This window comes from Carcharhinus amblyrhynchos, chromosome 15 (genome assembly GCF_965287045.1).
Source record: "Carcharhinus amblyrhynchos chromosome 15, sCarAmb.v2.hapA, whole genome shotgun sequence".
NCBI classification, from domain to species: domain Eukaryota; kingdom Metazoa; phylum Chordata; class Chondrichthyes; order Carcharhiniformes; family Carcharhinidae; genus Carcharhinus; species Carcharhinus amblyrhynchos.
This window is the reverse complement of record NC_137338.1, coordinates 3,235,124-3,253,408: the sequence shown is the minus strand read 5'-3', so window position 1 is coordinate 3,253,408 and position 18,285 is coordinate 3,235,124. Positions and strand designations below refer to the sequence as shown.

The following is an 18,285-nucleotide window of genomic DNA, read 5'->3' as shown; positions in this document are numbered from 1 at the left end:
TCAGTCGAGAAGCAGAGACCTTGAGGGAAAACTCTGATGCTGAAACGTGCGGGAAAGGAAGAGGCGATTCAGACAGTGGGACTGACCTTTGGTTTTTAGTGTCTGGAGTTAGTAACCTGGGAGGGAAAAGCAATAGGAGACTCCATCCGATTTGGGCAGAGAGGAGACAGACCTTGGGTGGACAGTTCACAGGTCGGTGGATGATCAGAGGGTCAAGCTGGAGGGTCATGGGGGTCAGAAGGTCATGGCTGTGAGAAGGTGAGGGTCAGAGGTCGAGTATGAGCTCCCCTGGCAGGTGTGGAGGTCTTTTGAATCAGAAAGATTGGTGTCCAAGTCTAATTCCGGGTCTTGCTCACAAAAATGAAGGCTGACGCTCCCTGTGTGGTACTGAGGCAGCTCTGCACTGCTGGGGATGATGTGTCCCAGGACTCAAATTAAATCAAAGGCCTGTTTATCCCCTCAGGGAAATGTAAAAGATCCTATGGCATCATTGTAAAGACAAGGAAGCATCACCGAAAGCAGATTATCTTGTATTATAGAATCATAGAATCCTGTAGTGCAGATGGAGGCCATTCAGCCCGTTGCGTCTGCACCAACCACAACTCCACCCAGATTCTATCCCCATAGCCCTGTGCAGTTACCCTAGCTAGTCCCCCTGGCACCAAGGATCAATTTAGCGTGGCCAACCCACCTAATCCGCACATCTTTGGACTGTGGGAGGAAACCGAAACAGACACAGGGAGAACGTGCAAACTGCACACAGAAGGTGACCCAAATCGGGAATCGAACCCGGGTCCCTGGCGACATGAGGCAGCAGCGCTAACACACTGTGTCATTAGCACATTGCCGTTTGTGGAATCTTGCTGTGCAAACATTGGTTGCCGCGTGATACAGTGGCTACACTCCAAATTTACTTGACTACAAAGCTCTTTGACATGTCCAATTGTTGCGAAAAGTGGCCAATAAACACAAGTCTTTCTTTGACTGTATGGGACTGGGTGACTAAGCGGTTGAGCTGAGGGTTCAAGGAATCGGGTAATAAGTTATGGGCTGTCGAATGGTCAGCGGGTCAGTGGTTGTGAGTCGGGGGATGAGCTAATGGTGAATCGACCTGCAGGGGGATGAGAATCTGCGCTCTCCCCTCAAACAAACTGTTTCGGTTTTTGCAGAGTCAGGTGCAGCAACTGTCAACGTCAAGATGGATATGGACGCCCTGCCCGGATCCCCGTCCAAACCTCAAGTTGCTGACGTCACCAGGAACACCGTCACGCTCACCTGGTTGGAGGGGAAACACGTCGGGTCTTCATTAGTCACATCGTATGTCATTGAGGCCTTCAGGTACGTGAGCACTAAGAACAAGCGCTCTGAGAGAGCTGACAGGGCCTTGGTTTAACTTAACCTCTGGGAGACAGCATCTCCGGCAGTGCAGTGCTCCCTCAGTGCCGCACTGGGAGTGTCAGCCTTGATTTTTGTCCTCAAGGCCTGGAGTAGGACTTGAACACGAAGCCTGCTGATTCATAAGAACATAAGAAATAGGAGCAGGAGTCGGCCATCTAGCCCTTCGAGCCTGCCCCGCCATTCAATAAGATCATGGCTGATCTGAAGTGGCTCAGTTCCACTTTCCCGCTTTCTCCCCATAACCCTTAATTCCCCTGTCTATCAAAAACCTATCTACCCGTGACTTAAATATATTTAGCGAGGCAGCCTCCACCACTTCAACGGGCAGAGAATTCCAGAGATTCACCACCCTTTGAGTGAAGAAGTTCCTCCTCAACTCCGTTCTAAACTGTCCCCCCCTTATCTTGAGGCTGTGCCCCCTAGTCCTACTGTCCTTTCTGAGCGGGAAGAATCTCTCTACCTCTACCCTATCCATCCCCTTCATTATCTTATAGAACATAGAACATTACAGCGCAGAACAGGCCCTTCGGCCCACGATGTTGCGCCAACCAGTTAAAAAACAATGACCCTCTAACCTAAACCAATCCCTTTTCGTCCATAAACCTATCCACGTCTCTATAAGATCCCCCTTCATCCTTCTAAACTCCAGTGAGTACAGACCCAGTCTATTCAGCCTCTCTTCATAGTCCAAGAAGATTCAGAAGTGATGGAGTCACTGGCAGAACCACACCTGCCAAGGGAGCTCGTGCCAGGCCACTGACTCTCTCCCCCCAACTCCCCACATCCTTTGATCCCACAACCCTCCAATTTGACTGATCATAGAATTATAGAAACCCTGCAGTACAGAAAGAGGCCCATCGGCCCATCAAGTCTGCACTGACCACAATCCCACCCAGGCCCTACCCTCCAATCCGTACATATTTTACCCACTAATCCTCTCCAACCTATGCATCTATGGTCAATTTAGCATGACCAATTAACCTAACCCGCACATCTTTGGACTGTGGGAGGAAACCAGAGCACCCAGAGGAAACCCACGCAGACACGAAGAGAATGTGCAAACTCCACACAGACAGTGACCCGAGCCGGGAATCGAACCCAGGTCTCTGGAGCTGTGAAGCAGCAGTGATAACCACTGTGCTACCGTGCTGCCCATCATCCAAACCAGGAGGGAGAGAGCCAAGTTACAGATCCAGCTGTGGGTATTCTCACCTGGAGGAGACACGGGTTCAAGTTTCAGTCCAACAGAACAATCTCAGGCTGATAGTCTCAGTGGCCGTATTGAAGGGAGCGCTCCGCTGCTGGAGGCAGAGTTTTCCAGGAGAGACGTTGAGCTGAGATCCAATCCCCTCTCCTCAGTGGGTTGGAAAGGTCCACTCTCCCAATTCTCGAGGCAAGTACTTACCTCTCAACCAACATCACTGCTTGTTAATATATTGCTGCTTGTGAGACACGGGGAGAACGTGCAGACTCCGCACAGACAGTGACCCGAGGCCGGAATCGAACTCGGGTCCCCGGCGCTGCGAGGCAGCAGTGCTAACTACCATGTCACGGATTTTTCTGCCTTTGTATTGAATCCTGGTTATTGGCCCATTCATTACACAGAATCGGCTGTGCTTGCTATATTTCCTACATTAACACAATGGCCACACTTCAAAAAACTGTAAATCATTTTGGGACATCCTGAGGTTATGAAAGGTGCTATTGAAATGAAATTTATTTCTTTCACGTGAAGCAGCAACCAGTAAACTTCCAGCACAGAAGGACCCTTCATGAAAGGTCAAGCTCTTTGTGTAGAATAGTTAGTCTTTACCCGAATCATAGCATCCTGCAGTGCAGAAGGAGGCCATTTGGCCCATTGATCTTGCACCAACTGCAATCCCACCCAGACCCTATCCCCGTAACCCCATGTATTTATTTACCCTGTGAGTGCCCCGGACACTAAGGGGCAATCTAGCATGGCCAATCCACCTAACTCGCACATCTTTGGAGTGTGGGAGGAAACCAGAACCCCCATGGAAACCCACGCAGACACGGAGAGAACATGCAAACTCCACACAATCAGTGACCCAAGCCGGGAATCGAACCCTGGTCCCTGGCGTTGTGAGACAGCAGTGCTAACCCACTGTGCCACCTGAGCTGCTGTCTGGCCTGGTGATTACTGTACGTGTTAAAACGGAAATCCCCTTTGCCCGACAAGAATCTGTCAGCCCCAACCTTGAATTTTTCAATTGACGTCCCCCACCCCCAGACTCAACAGTTGCGTGGTGTGGCATCACCCCTGAACAAAAATGACTTGTACTGAGCAGGGGAAAGATACTTTGCAGGGGGCTTTTTGGATCAAAGTTTGTGCTTAAAGAGGTATTTGGAGAGGTGACCGAAAGCTTGTGCACAGAATTGGCTTTTCGGAGCACCCGAAAGTGGGAGTGACGGACAGAGAGAGGAGGGACTGAGGAAAGGTGATTCAGGTTTGGCAATTGACAGAACGGTCTCTGACTGCAGAGCGTTGAAAATCAGGATTTCACAAGAGATCGAAAATCGGCCTGATCGCAACAGGGATACCTGGGAGCTGGTGGAGAGTCTGGAGATAGAACAGAGGCAAGGCCGTGGAGGGATTTGAAAACAAGGCTGCGACGTTTATACTGAAGAGATTTTTGGACCAGGGCCAGCCTTGTGCTCAGATCTCTTGGCGCTGCCGTTTGGTCACATTCCAGCGAGCTCCAGTTATCCGGGCACACCAGCTGGACAGAGACAAGCCGGGAGATCGACTGTGAAGCTCAGAAAAGCCACGGTTACTGTGGCATCAGGAGCGGTAAACCTAACCCTGGACCCGTGACACTCTCACCCCCCACCCCGCACAAGGGCCTCAACTCCAGTGGGCCCAGTTGCCAGGCAGCAGGAGACACTGGGTCCTCGGGTAAAATATATTTTGTGTTCTGGAATTAGTGTCCCAGAGCTCATTATGCGAGAACTAATTGTGTTAACAGATTAAGCGTGAGGTAATTGTATTAACAGATTAAGCCATGTGTTTGCTTTTTGTTCCTGGTCTCTGTCTGTTTCGAAGACGCTTCAGCAAGTGATGGACTTCAGTGATGCTGAGGGACTGCAGAAACCCAGGATTGTTCTCCTCTGAGCAGAGAAGGCCAATGGGAAGATTTGGAAGTGGTGTTCAAAATAATGAGGGGCTGGGGCAAAGTAAAAAATGGGGGAGACTCCAGCTGACACTGACAGGGGAGCCGGTAACAAGAGAACACAAAATGAATGTAATTGGCAAAATCACGATCAAAACATGGGAACTGGAAAAGGCCACTCAGGGCCATTATAGATCATAGAAACCCTAAAGTGCAGAAGGAGGCCATTTGGCCCATCAAGAGTCTGCACTGACAACAATCCCAACCCAAGCCCTATCTGCACCAACCTCACACATTCACCCCACTAATCCCTCTAACCTACACATCACGGGATATTAAGGGGCAATGTAGCATGGTCAATCAACCGAACCAGTACATCTTTGGACTGTGGGAGGAAACAAGAGCACCCGGAGGAAACCGGAATCACTCAAGTCTAATTCTTTTTTTATTCTTTCATGGGACATGAATATTTGTTGCCCATCTCTTGAAATGAGTCGCTTACTAGGCCATTTCAGAGGGCAGTAATGATTCACATAATGTAGAAGTTTATTTATTAGTCACAAATTGGCTCAAATTAACACTTCAGTAACGTTACTGTGAAAATCCCTAGTCACCACACTCCGGCACCTGTTGGGGTACACTGAGGGAGAATTTAGCATGGCCAATGCACCTAACCAGCACGTGTTTTGGACTGTGGGAGGAAACCGAAACACCCGGAGGAAACCCACGCAGACATGGGGAGAACATGCAAATCCCGCACAGACAGTGACCCAAACTGGGAATCGAACCCAGGTCCCTGGTGCTTTGAGGTAGCAGTGCTAACCACTCTTACCACCATGCCACCCCTCATGTCAGCCTGACCGGGTGACGACAGCAGATTACTTTCCCTAAAAGACATTTGTGAATCAGTTGGCGTTTTACATCAATCAGTGATATCTTCACGGTCTCCCATTACTGAGACAAGCTTTCAAATCCAGAATGAATTTAATTTAAATTTCATCAGCTTCTGCACAGGGATTGATCTCAAGCTGCTGGAGATTGCTGCTCCAGTGTCATTCCCACTATGCCACCATCTCCTCTTGGATAATCTGTGTCTTAACTCCATCTATCCATTTTTAATATTATGGGAAGAGGCACAGTGGTTAGCACTGCTGTGTCACAGCGCTAGGGACCTCGGTTCATTTCTGGCCTTGGATCACTGTCTGTGTGGAGCCTGCACGTTCTCCCCATGTCTCTGTGGGTTTCCTCTGGGTGGTCCAGTTTCCTCCCACTGTCCAAAGATGTGCAGGTTAGGCAGATTGGCCGTGCTAAATTGCCTCTTTGTGTCCAAAGATGTATGGGTGAGGGGGATCAGTGAGATAAATATATTGGGTTGTACTGCAAGGCCTGGATAGAGGGGACGTGGAGATGATGTTTCCACTGATAGGAAAAACTAGAACCAGGGGGCACAACCTCAGGCTAAAGGGACGATCCTTTAAAACAGAGTCTTCTGTTTCCAGAGTGGTGAGGAGAGTTTGCTTTACGCAGAGAGTTGTTGGAATGTGCCCATCAGAAGACTGATAGAAACACATTCAAGAGTACCTTTCAAACTGCGGTTGCCAGCAAGGCGGCCAACGCTGGAGAGGGGTGGGTGGGAGTGGGGCGGTGATGGAGGAGGAGTTGGGGGGGGTAAGAACTCCAAAGCAGCCGCGAAGTGACAGGTGTTGCCTCCATTTCTCTCTTCAGCCAATCTGTAAGTAACAGCTGGCAGACAGTGGCTGACCACGTGAAGGATACTCTGTACACTGTGCGGGGACTGAGACCCAACACCATCTACCTCTTCATGGTGCGTGCTGTCAATGCTCAGGGAGTCAGCGACCCCAGCCAGATGAGCGACCCTGTCCGCACTCAAGGTAAGAGCTTCTTTTGTTTTTTAAAGTTTATGTATTAGTCACAAGTAAGGCTTACATTAACACTGCAATGAAGTTGCTGTGAAATTTCCCGAGCCACCATAGTCCAGCACCTGTTTGGGTCAATGCACTGAACCAGCACGTCTTTCGGACTGTGGGAGGGAACCAGAGAACATAAGAACATAAGAAATAGGAGCAGGAGTAGGCCATCTAGCCCTTCAAGCCTGCCCCGCCATTCAATAAGATCATGGCTGATCTGAAGTGGATCAGTTCCACTTTCCTGCTTTCTCCCCATAACCCTTAATTCCCTTGTCTGTCAAAAAACTATCTACCCGTGACTTAAATATATTCAGCGCGGTAACCTCCACCACTTCAACGGGCAGAGAATTCCAGAGATTCACCACCCTTTGAGTGAAGAAGTTCCTCCTTAACTTTGATCTAAACTGTCCTCTATCCCTCCCCTTATCTTGAGGCTGTGCCCTCTAGTCCTGCTATCCTTCCTAATCAGGAAGAATCTCTCTACCTCTACTCTATCCATCTCTTCATTATCTTATACTTCTCTATAAGATCCCCCCTCAGCCTTCTAAACTCCAACGAGTACAGACCCAGTCTATTTAGTCTCTCTTCATAGTCCAACCCCCTCATCTCTGGTATCAGCCTAGTGAACCTTCTCTGCACTCCCTCCAAGGCCAAAATATCCTTCTGCAACTGCGCACTGGTGCAAACCCATGCAGACACGCAGAGAACGTGCAGACTCCACACAGACTGTGACCCAAGCCGGGAATTGAACCCGGGTCCCTGGCAGTGTGAAACAGCAGTGCTTGCCACTGTGCTGCCCATTATCTTAGCAGTGTGGTAAATACACTTCAGCTTTTCAACTGTATCATCTTTGAAACATTCTACCCTTAGGCCGTGCTGTGTTAGTGCCAATCCCGACTGCAGTATTAACTGGTTGGACTCACCATGGTCAGGTTAGGTAGAAAAAGCAAATTGGTCAAATTTCCTTCATTGCTGTCTGCTGCCCTCTTGCTGGAGAAGGGAACGTGTCAAGGTTGAGGTGGTGCAGGCTGTGACGCTAGTAATGAACATGAATAATTAAAAAGCTAAATGGAGTGATGGCCTTCCTTCTCCAAAAGGGATGGATATTATATCACAGCTGTCCAGAGCGCTGGAAAAGCCCTGTCTGGAGTCACTGAATTCATAGTCATAGAGGTTTACAGCATGGAAACAGGCCCTTCGGCCCAGAGCTGAACAGCTAGATAATCAACATAATTTCCCAAAAGTAGGGGAGTCTAAAACTAGAGGGCATAGGTTTAAGGTGAGAAGGGAGAAATACAAAAGGTCCAGAGGGGAAATTTTTTCCCACAGAGGGTGGCGAGTGTCTGGAACGATCTGATAGAGATAGTAGTAGAGGCGGATACAATTTTGTCTTTGGCCCAACTTGTCCATACTGCCTTCTTTTTTTAACCATGAAGTTAGTCCCAATTGCCTGTATTTGGCCCATATCCCCCTATACCCATCTTACCCATGTAACTGTCTAAATGCTTTTTAAAGACAAAATTGTATCTGCCTCTACTACTATCTCTGGCAGCTCGTTCCAGACACTCACCCTTCTATCTGTGAAAAAAATTGCCCCTCTGGACTTTTTTGTATCTCTCCCCACTCACCTTAAACCTATGCCCTCTAGTTTTAGACTCCCCTACCTTTGGGAAAAAAATGTTGGCTCTCCAGCTGATCAGCTCTGGGCCCTCGGGAAGGATCGACTGTGAGAACAACTGCAATGCAAATCCACCAAATGATTCTGGGGCTAATTACGAGTAGAGGTCAGAAGGGGCTTGTATCCATCCCATCAAGTACAGAAGATTAAGGAGTGACATTATTGGGATATTAGAGCTGTTTAGCATATCTGATAGACTAGATCGACACAAACTATTTTCTCTGGTTGAGAGAATCCAGAACGAGAGGCAATAACCTTTGAATTGGAGCTAGGGGTGATATCAGGAAGCACTTCTTCAAACAAAGAGTGGTAGAAATCCAGAATTCTTGCCCCTAAAGAACTGCCAAGGCTGGAGGTGAATCAAAAGCAAGACTGATAGATCTACCAAGGAAGAAATGTGAATTTTTAGGGGACATTGGTTTAAGGTAAAAGGGGGAAAGCTAATAGGAGGTATAAAAGGCAAGTTGTTTTACTCAGAGGGTGTTAAGTGCCTGGAAGGCGCTGCCAGAGGAGGTGGTAAAAGAGTTTAAAGTTTATTTATTCGTCACAAAAAGGCTTACATTAACACCGCAAGGAAGTTACTGTGAAATTCCCCTAGTCGCCACCCTCTGGCACCTGTTCGGGTACACTGAGGGAGAATTTAGCATGGCCAATGCACCCTAACCTGTGGAAGTAGACATTCTAGCAACATTTAAGAGGTTATCTTGACAGATACATGAATAAGCTGGGAATAGAGGGATATGGATTGCGTGGAAGGAAAAAGCCTTTAGTTTAGAAAGATGTCATGTGGCGATGCAGGCTTGGAGGGCCAAAGGGCCTGTGCTGTAGTGTTCTTGATTCAGCAGGTGTATTAAGTGTTACAGAACCAAGATAGGTAGATGAAGTTAAGATGCAGATCAGGCATGATTCAATTGAATGGGATGGAACAGGCTCAAGAGACTGAATGGCCTCCTTTTGTTCCAATGATAGACTCCATGGGAAACTGATATATGAGGAACTTACTGAATGCTAGGACCAATACTAGGAGCTGGTAATGTTAGTGGAGCCTCAACATTGTTCAAAGATGACCAGGGAAAGAGGAGAAAACATTTGTCATGGTAATGTGTCAGACGGAGTTTAGATTGGAGTTAACAATCGGACAGAAAGAGGGGAGATAGATGAATTCAGGAGACACTGTTTCCATTGGCTGGAGAGTCAGTAATCAGGCCACAGGCTGCAAGATAATTTACAGAGAGACCAAGAGGGATGATGAGGGGAATCTTTTGTGATGAATTGTGATCTGAAAGGCACTGTTTGAACAAGTGGTGGAACAAGATTTAAAAGTAGAATCCTCTAATCCCTATAGTGCAGAAGGAGGTCATTCCGTCCATCATGTCTGCACCTACTCTCCAACAGAGCATCTTATCTAGGCCCTTATCCTTGTAACCCCACTAATTCCCCTAAACTATACATCTTGGGACATTAAGGGGCAATTTAGCATAGCCTATCCACCTAACTAGCACGTCTTAAATCCAACTCAAACCCTGACACTCAGGGGCAATTTTCCACGGCCAATTCACCTAACCTGTACATCTTTGGAGTGTGAGAGGAAACCGGAGCACCCGTAGGAAACCCATGCAGACACGGTGAGAACATGTAGACTCAACACTGAGTGACCCAAGCCGAGAATCGAAACTGGAGCACCCGGAAGAAACCTATGCAGACACGGGAAGAATGTGCAGACGCCACGCAGATAGTGACCCAAAGCCAGAATCAAACTCGGGTCCCTGGCACTGTAAGGCAGCAGCGTTAACCACTGAGCCACCTGATGCTCAAGAGGCCCAAATTAGAGGAGTGCAGAGACCTTGGAGGGTGTGGGGTTGGAGGAGATAGGGAGGCCACGGAGAGATTTGAAAGCGAAGGTGAGAATTTTTTTAATGGAGGCACTGTTTGATGGGAGCAGATGTAGGTCAGTTACAGGACTTGCTGTGAGATGGGACATTACCAAATTTTGGATGATGTCAAGATCACGAAGGATGGGATACCAGCCAGGGGCGCGTTGGAATAGTCACGTCCTGAGGTAACAGAAGAGTAGACGAGAGTTTCCTCACAGATGAGCTGAGATAGGGCGAAGTCAGGTGATGTTAGGGAGGAAGAGATTGGCAATCTTCGTGACGGTACCCATATGACGCAGGAAGCTCATCTCCGGATCGAAGGTGACCCCAAGATTTTGAATAGATTGCCTTACTGTTGGCAGGGAGGAGTGGAGTTGGTAGCTAGAGAATGGAGTTTAGAGTGGAGTTTCCCCAGTATTTAATTGGAGGAAATATCACCCAGTACTGAATATTGTCGAACAAACCAGTTAGACAATTTTAGAGACAGTGGAGGAAACATTTCCATGGCTTGTGGTTAGCACTGCTGCCTCACAGCGTCAGAGACCCGGATTCGATTCTCGGCTTGGGTCACTGTCTGCGTGGAGTCTATATGTTCTCCCCGTGTCTGCGTGGGTTTCCTCCGGGTGCTCCGGTTTCCTCCCACACTCCAAAGATGTGCGGGTTGGGTGGATTGGCCGTGGTAAATTGCCCCTGAGTGTCAGGGTTAGAGTTGGGTTTAATATGTGTGATTATGGGAATAGGACTGGGGTGGGATTGTAGATGGTGCAGACTTGATGGGCTGAATGGCCTCCTTCTGCACTGCAGGGATCCTATGGAAGGAGCAAGGGAAAATGTAAGACTGATTGGCCAGTTCTTTCAAAGAGCCGGCACAGATACAATGGGCCAAAGGGCCTCCTTCTGTGCTGTGAAATTCTCTGAAATTCCGAGCGAGTGTCTTGACTCCAATTATCTACTCATTACAACATTCTCTTCCACAAATCAGGCTCTCTCCCCCCCCCACTCAGTGACAGGCCTCCGAGGAGCTGGCATTTACACAGCAGCCTAAGAGAGTGGTAGCCAGGATGGGAGGCGTGCTGCAGAACCAGAGTCAGGTGCCTGTGTGTCAATGAAATGTCGCGTGGCGTGATTAGAGTGGAGCTGTCTGCAAACAGATAGTGGCCCGTTCCGAATCAAAATTAAAAGCCAGACATTCACAAATGCTTCCCTTTTAATTACCTGCATCCAAATAGGACCACGGCTCCTCCTTAACCAGCTGTGCGCTTGCTTTGGAAATCTTCCAGTGCCGGTCTCTCACCACTCCTCCTTCACACTGCTGCCCAGAGAGTGAATGGTGTTCCGGCTGTTCAACTGTTGAAGGCAGCACGCAACCCCATTCTCATACATGACCTTGTTTGGGGTTGGAGGGGTGGTGCAATTTTTGTTTTGGCTGTTTTTCCCTCAACATTACAGTTAAAGTTTATTTATTGGTCACAAGTAAGGCTCATATTAACACTGCAATGAAGTTACTGTGAAATTCCCCTAGTCACTGCTCTGTCAGAAGGAAAGATGTGCGTTTCCATCGCACTTTTCATTGAGCCATACAGCACAGAGAAGAGGACTTCCGGCCCATCAAGCTTGCACCAAGAAATTCACACTAATCTCACTGTAGTCCAGTCCTTTCAGCAAACCAGCCCCGCATCCATTGACTCTGTCCACTCAGCAAAGCAGCCAGCATAATTAAGGATCCCACGCACCCCGGACATTCTCTGCTTTTTCCATTGGGAAAAAGATGCAAAAGTCTGAGGTCATGTACCAGCTGACTCAAGAACAGCTTCTTCCCTGCTGTGTCAGACTTTTGAATGAACTTACCCTGTATTAAGTTGATCTTTCTCTACACCCTAGCTATGACTATAACACTACATTCTGCACTCTCTCGCTTCCTTCTCTGAATGGTATGTTTTGTCCGTATAGCATGCAAGAAACAATGCTTTTCACTGTGTGTTAATATATGTGACAATAATAAACCAAATCAAATCAAATCAAACCTTTCCAGCACTTGACATTTCAGGTGTTCATTCAGATACTTTTTAAAGGTTGTGAGTTTCCTGCCTCTACTACCCTCCCAGGAAGGGTGAAAATATTTTTGCTGAAATCCTCTAAACCTCCTGCCCCCCATCTTAAAACTATGCTCCGTTGTTGTTGACCCTTCAACTCAGGGGAACAGCTGCTCTCTATCCACCCTGTTCATACCCTTTATAATATTATACACTTCATTCAGGTTCCCCCTCAGCCGTCTCTGCTTTAAAGAAAGTAATCCAAGCCCATCCAGCCTCTTTTCTTAGTTTAAATATTCCCTCCCAGGCAACATCCTGGTGAATCTCCACTGCACCCTGTCCAGTGCAATCACATTGCTCCTGTAATAAGATCACCACAACTGCTCACAATCCTCCAGCTGTGGCCTCACCACAACTCCAACATAACCTCCCTGCTCTTATAATCTATGCCATGACTGATAAAGGCCTGTATGCCTCTTAACCCACCCTACTAACCTGCCCTGCTGCCCTCAGGGGTCTGTGGAGAAGCACCCCCAGATCTCTCTGTTGCTCTGAGCTTCCTAGTGTCCTGCCATTCATTGAGTATTCCCCCACCTCATTACTCCTTCCAAAATGCATCACCTCGCACTTTTCAGGGATAAATCCCATCTGCCACTGATCTGCCCACCAGACTAACTGCTCTATATCTTTCTGCAACATTCTTCCTTGCTATTAACCACCCTGCCAATCCGTGAGTCACCGGCAAACTTATCGTCCTCTCCAGCCCCCACATTCTCATCTACATTGTTATTCTCCATCTTGAACAATAAGGGACCTTGCCCTGCTCCCTGTGGTTTGCCACTGGGCACCAGCCTCCAGTCACACAAGCACTACCTCCTGTTTCCTACCACTAAGCCAGTTCTGGATCTATCTTGCCAAGTTACCCTGGAGCCCATGTGCATTTGCCTTTTTTTTAATCAGTCTCCCAAGTGAGAACTTGGCTGAGTTCCATATAAATTATATCGACTGTACTGCCCTCGTCTATAAACCCGATCATCTCAAAAAATTCAATCAGATCTGTCATGACCTAAGGACTTCAGGAAGGTCAGCTGCGTTCCACCATGTTCCCGACCAGTATTTATTGCTCAACAGCGTCACTAAAACTGAGTTTCTGGTCGTTTATCACAGTGCTGTTTAAGGGTGCTTTGTACAATCATAGAATCCATACAGTGCGCATGGAAGCCATTCGGCCCATCGAGCTTGCACCGACCACACCAAGGCCCTATCCCCGTAACTCCACACATTTCCCCAGCTCGTCTCCCTGACACTAAGGGGCAATTTATCATGGTCAATCCACAAAACTCACACATTTTGGACTGTATAGTGCTGTTTAAGGATGCTTTATACAATCATAGAGTCCATACAGTGCACCAGAGCACCTGGAGGAAACCCACGCAGGCAAGGGGAGAATGTGCAGATTCTGTATCGTCATCCGAGGCTGGAATTGAATCCGGGTCCCTAAAGCTGTGAGGTAGCAGTGTTAACCTCTTGCTGTACACTATTCAACTGCTCGTGTGTCCTTGTTTACAATAGTGCATCACTGACACAAGGTGCTGAGGAACATCCTGAGGTTGTGAAAGATGCAATGTTACAGAAAGTTGTTCTTTCTCCAGATAAATTCTTCACAAGAACAATTTTTGTTGGCATCAATGCTTTCAACTGAGCCTCCCATAGTCAAATAGCCTTCTTAGCACGGAGACTTCCCATCCCGCCCACCACGGGAACCGTAGCGAGGGGAACACGGACTGTGCAAATGTCTGTTGACCGCGGGTGGGATTTTCCGCTTTTGGGGCTAGTGCGCTGGAAAATTCCACCTATGGTCACTTTTCTGGAAAAAGATGGGTGTGGGTGTGGGGGATAGAGGGGAGAAATTATTCTATCAGCAGCACGGTGGCACAGTGGTTAGCACTGCTACCTCACAGTGCCAGGAACCTGGGTTGGATTCCCGACTCGGGTCACTATCTGTGTGAAGTTTGCATGTTTTCCCTGTATCTGCATGGGTTTTCTCCGGGTACTCTGGTTTCCTCCCACAGTCTGAAAGACGCACTGGTTAGGTGCATTGGCCATGCTAAATTCTCCCTTAGTGTACCCAAACAGGAACCGGAGTGTGGCAACTAGGGGATTTTCACAGTAACTTCATTGTGGTGTTAATGTAAGCCTACTTGTGACTAATAAATAACTTCTTTAAAAAAAATTTTTAAATTAAGGTTCCAAGAGAGACAGCCTGACAGAGAGCGATGGAGCGAAAGAGATCATTAGAGAGGCAGACATGAGAAATAATCAAATAAACAGGAAGCATTAGATAGAAAGAAAGAAAAATGTAGCAGAAAAGCAACCAGGGACAGATAGACAAAGAGATGAAGCCACAGTCAGAAGAAGAGAAGGAAGAGAGAGAGAGAGAGAAACCACCAAAACAAAGATGGACAGAGTGTGTCAGAGAAACAAGAGAAATGTGCAGTTAGAATGAACAGCGGAGAGGGAGAGAGAGCCAAGGGCACAGAGAGAGTAACAGGAAAAAAGAGCAAGTGATAGGAAGCAAATGATCATGTGAAACAGTGACAAAGAGAAGGAGAGCAGCAGGGAAACAGTCAACCAAACAAATGTAATACAAGAAGAGAGAGAGAGAGTAAAAGGTACATTCAGAGATAGTCAGCAAGAGAGAGATGGAATGAGACAGTCACAAAAAAAACAAAACAGCAGGATGGAGAAATAATGCAAAGCAGACGCTGTTCATTTATGAGTAATTAATTAAAACACTTGATTCCAATTACATTCATTTGCATAATTAAATGAGGCTTGATCCGAGTTCTTCTATCCAGCACCCTGCCGTTGTCAGAAGTATCACGGTCTGAAACTTCACCGATGGTTGCTGTTTTGCCATGAATTATAGCAAAGGGAAAGAGTCATTATTTAATCTGGCAGCAGGCTGCTTCCTCCTGCAAGCACTGCAAACTAAAGTAAACCAGCGGCTCCCCAATGACACGTGATGTAAATTTGTGCTTCACAGAATCACACAATGGTTACAGCACAGATGGAGGCCATTCAGTCCCTCCTGTCCATGCCAGTTCTCTGATGCTGGCACCATTCCCCCACCCTTTCCCCACCGCCCTGCAAACATTTTCTCCTCAGAGAATTATCCAATCTTCTTTTGGAAAGCCCCCTCCGCACCATCAGGTGGTGTATCGCAGATCCGAACCGCACACTCTGTTTTGAAGAGTTTTTTTTTTCTCATGCCGTCTGTGTTCCATCTGGTTCCCAACCCTTCTGCCGATGGGACCAGTTTCTTCCTATCCATTCTGCCCAGGCCCGTCATGATTTTGGACACCTTTATCAAAGCTTCCCTCAGCCTTCTCTTCTCCAAGGAGAATAACACCGGCTCCTCCAATCTGTCTGCAAAAACTGAAACCCTTCTTGTAAATCCTTTCTGCACCCTCGCCAACATATTCTCATCCTTCCTGAAGTGTGGTGCTCAGAATCAGATACAATGCTCCTACTGAGTCTGTTTTGTCAAGGTTCGGCATAGCTATCCTGCTTTTGCATTCTATTTATAAAAACCCAAGATCCGGAATGATTTATTAACCACTCACTCAGCCTGCCCTATCACCCTCAACGTGTTGGACTCTGAAACCTGAAGCTCGAGCTACTGGAGCTGAGGACATTTGCTACACATTGTGTTGTTCGGGACAAGAAACATCCTCGAGTTCCTTAATGGAACTGGCCGCGCACTCGATGAGACTTACGATACCCTACAGTGCCCCAGTTGGTTGCTTAGCTTATTTAACAGGAATTAACTTCAGACTTTGTAGAATCATAGAATGTATGACACGGAGACAGGCCCTTTGGCCCAAACTGGACCATGCTGACAAAAATGTCCATCTAAGCTAACCCCCATTTTCCTGCATATCCCTGTAAACCTTTCCTATCCATGTATCTGTCCAAATGCCTTTTAAATGTTGTCAATACCCCTGCCACTTCCTCTGGTAGCTCATTCCACATATGCACTACCTTCATGTTAAAAAAAACTCCTCAGGTTCCCACGAATTCTTTCTCCTCTTAACTTAAACCTATACCCTCCAGTTCTCGATTCCCCAACCCTGGGAAAAGGACTGAGTGCATTCACCCTATCCATGCCTCTCATGATCTTATACACCTCTACAAGATCATCCCTCAGTCTCCTACTCTCCAATGAGAAAAGTCCTAGCCTGTCCAGTCTCTCCCTATAACCCAGTCCTTTGAGTCCTGGCAACGTCCTTGTAAATCTCTTCTGCGCTCTCTCCAGGGTAGTAGCACCTTTCCAATAGCAGAGCAACCAAAACTGAACACAATACTCAGGGCGTGGCCTCACCAACGTCCCTGAAGTAAAGATTCTCTGGCTCACCACCCATCAGTTTCCCTGCTGACATCACAGCCAGGACTCTCCGACCTCGCCTGCGGTTAGGATTTTCCAGTCCCGCTGATGTGATCGGCGATTTGGCTGGGTGTCAACGTCTCCATTCTGGCTGACAGCGTGCAAGACCGGAGAACTCCAGCCCATTTATTTTGTAGGGAGGTTACCGCAAATGGTTTTGCTTAACTCTTATTATCTACATACCTCGGATTCCAATTTACTAAAATATTAAGAACCTTTTAGTGTCCCCATCCCTTGTCGTTTAACCCCCTTAATCTGATTAATTGATTGAACATGAATTGTAAGAATAAAATAAGCTACCAAATTGGCTTCAGTTTTCACACTGATGAGTTGATTCAGCCTTAGCTTATAGTGGCCTAATTTAAGGTAAATTGAAAGTTTGCTAGTATGTACACTCCAACTGAGTCTTTGTTCTGCGATGTTGCTTTTTGATTTATCCCCACTCTGTTCTCAGTTTGCACCTGCTCCCTTAGTTCCCCCATCTCCCCACCCCTTCCATTCCTTCCTCAAAACCGGATCTTCATTCTTGTTACTTGTCCATCTATCCTCCCCAAAAAAACAAGTGAAAACCAGACGTCAAAGGGGAAGGGTTGCAACGATACCCAAAAGGAGGCAACTCCCCCTGAACCCTGATGTGGGGGTTCGGATACACATTATTAAACTCTGCAAAGCCAGCCAGCCTCACACTTCACGTTGCGAACCACATAAAGAACACCTGTGACCCCACAAGAAACGTGGCAAGTCAAAATGTGAGGCACGCTCCTGTTGTTGAGAAGCCCATGTGAGTGTTCCCCTGGCCTGAGTTGGTGGCAGAGGCAGAGATCATAAACTCTTCCAAAAAAGGGCCTGAAGTGCTGTAAGCTACAGGGCCCTGGGCATGGGAAAGGACGGTGGGATTAGAAAGGGCACCTGAGTGCCCTCAGGATATCACGGACAAGATGGACTGAATGGCCTCCTCTGTGCAGTAACTCTTCTATGCTTTTGCGGTTCCATGGAAGAAGCAAAGGAGTAAGAGTGAGGATAAGCAGGTTAGTGTTAGGTGATGCCAAGCTCAGTTTCCAGAAGGTTCCAGTCAGAAGGGAAGATGGAGGTTTCTCCAGGTTTGAGGGAACATTAAGAAAAGTGGGAGACCATGGGCTAACAATTATGTTTTTGGCAGGAATGGCACCTAAAATCGGGTGAATGCCCAGCACACCACCTTTCCGCCTACTCCTGAACTCACCCCCAGAACGCAGGAGGTGAACAGACAGCCCACCCAACATATTAATAAACAGTGAAGAATCAATGGAGCTTATTACAAAGAACAAAGAACAGCACAGCACAGGGACAGGCCCTTCGGCCCGTCAATCCTGTGCTGATCACATTGTCCTATCTCGACCAGCCACCTGTATCTCTCTATTCCCAGTCTGTTCCTGTGTCTGTCCAGATAAGTCTCAAATGTCACTAAAGTGTCTGCCTCAACCACCTCACTTGGCAGCACATTCCAGGCTCCCACCTCCCTCTATGTTGCTACAGAGAGTTGTTGAGCCTAATACTGTTGATGTTGAGGGGAAGATAGGTAAACACATGAGGGAGAAGGAAATGGAGGGTTATACTGACAGATTTATTTAAGGAAGGAAACGAGGAGGCGTGGACTAGCTGGGCCAAGTGGACTGTTTCTACGCTGCACATTCTACACTATCTTACAGGACAAATACAGCCCGAGATTAGATACAGAGTAAAGCTCCCTCTACACTGTCCCCCATCAAACACTCCCAGGACAAATACAGCCCGTGATTAGATACAGAGTAAAGCTC

At 47.5% G+C, this 18,285-nt stretch overlaps 1 protein-coding gene across 14 annotated transcripts in view; it reads left to right on the top strand.

Annotated features, from left to right (window-relative positions):
* The window catches only part of robo2 (roundabout, axon guidance receptor, homolog 2 (Drosophila)), a 509,899-nt gene that overhangs the window by 393,805 nt on the left and 97,809 nt on the right, over positions 1-18,285 (top strand). For all 14 annotated transcript variants that reach the window (XM_080203357.1, XM_080203355.1, XM_080203348.1 and 11 more), the window contains 2 exons: positions 1,170-1,338; positions 6,255-6,421. In XM_080203357.1, coding sequence (XP_080059483.1) covers positions 1,170-1,338; positions 6,255-6,421 — 336 coding nt within the window. The remainder of the gene's footprint in view (positions 1-1,169; positions 1,339-6,254; positions 6,422-18,285) is intronic.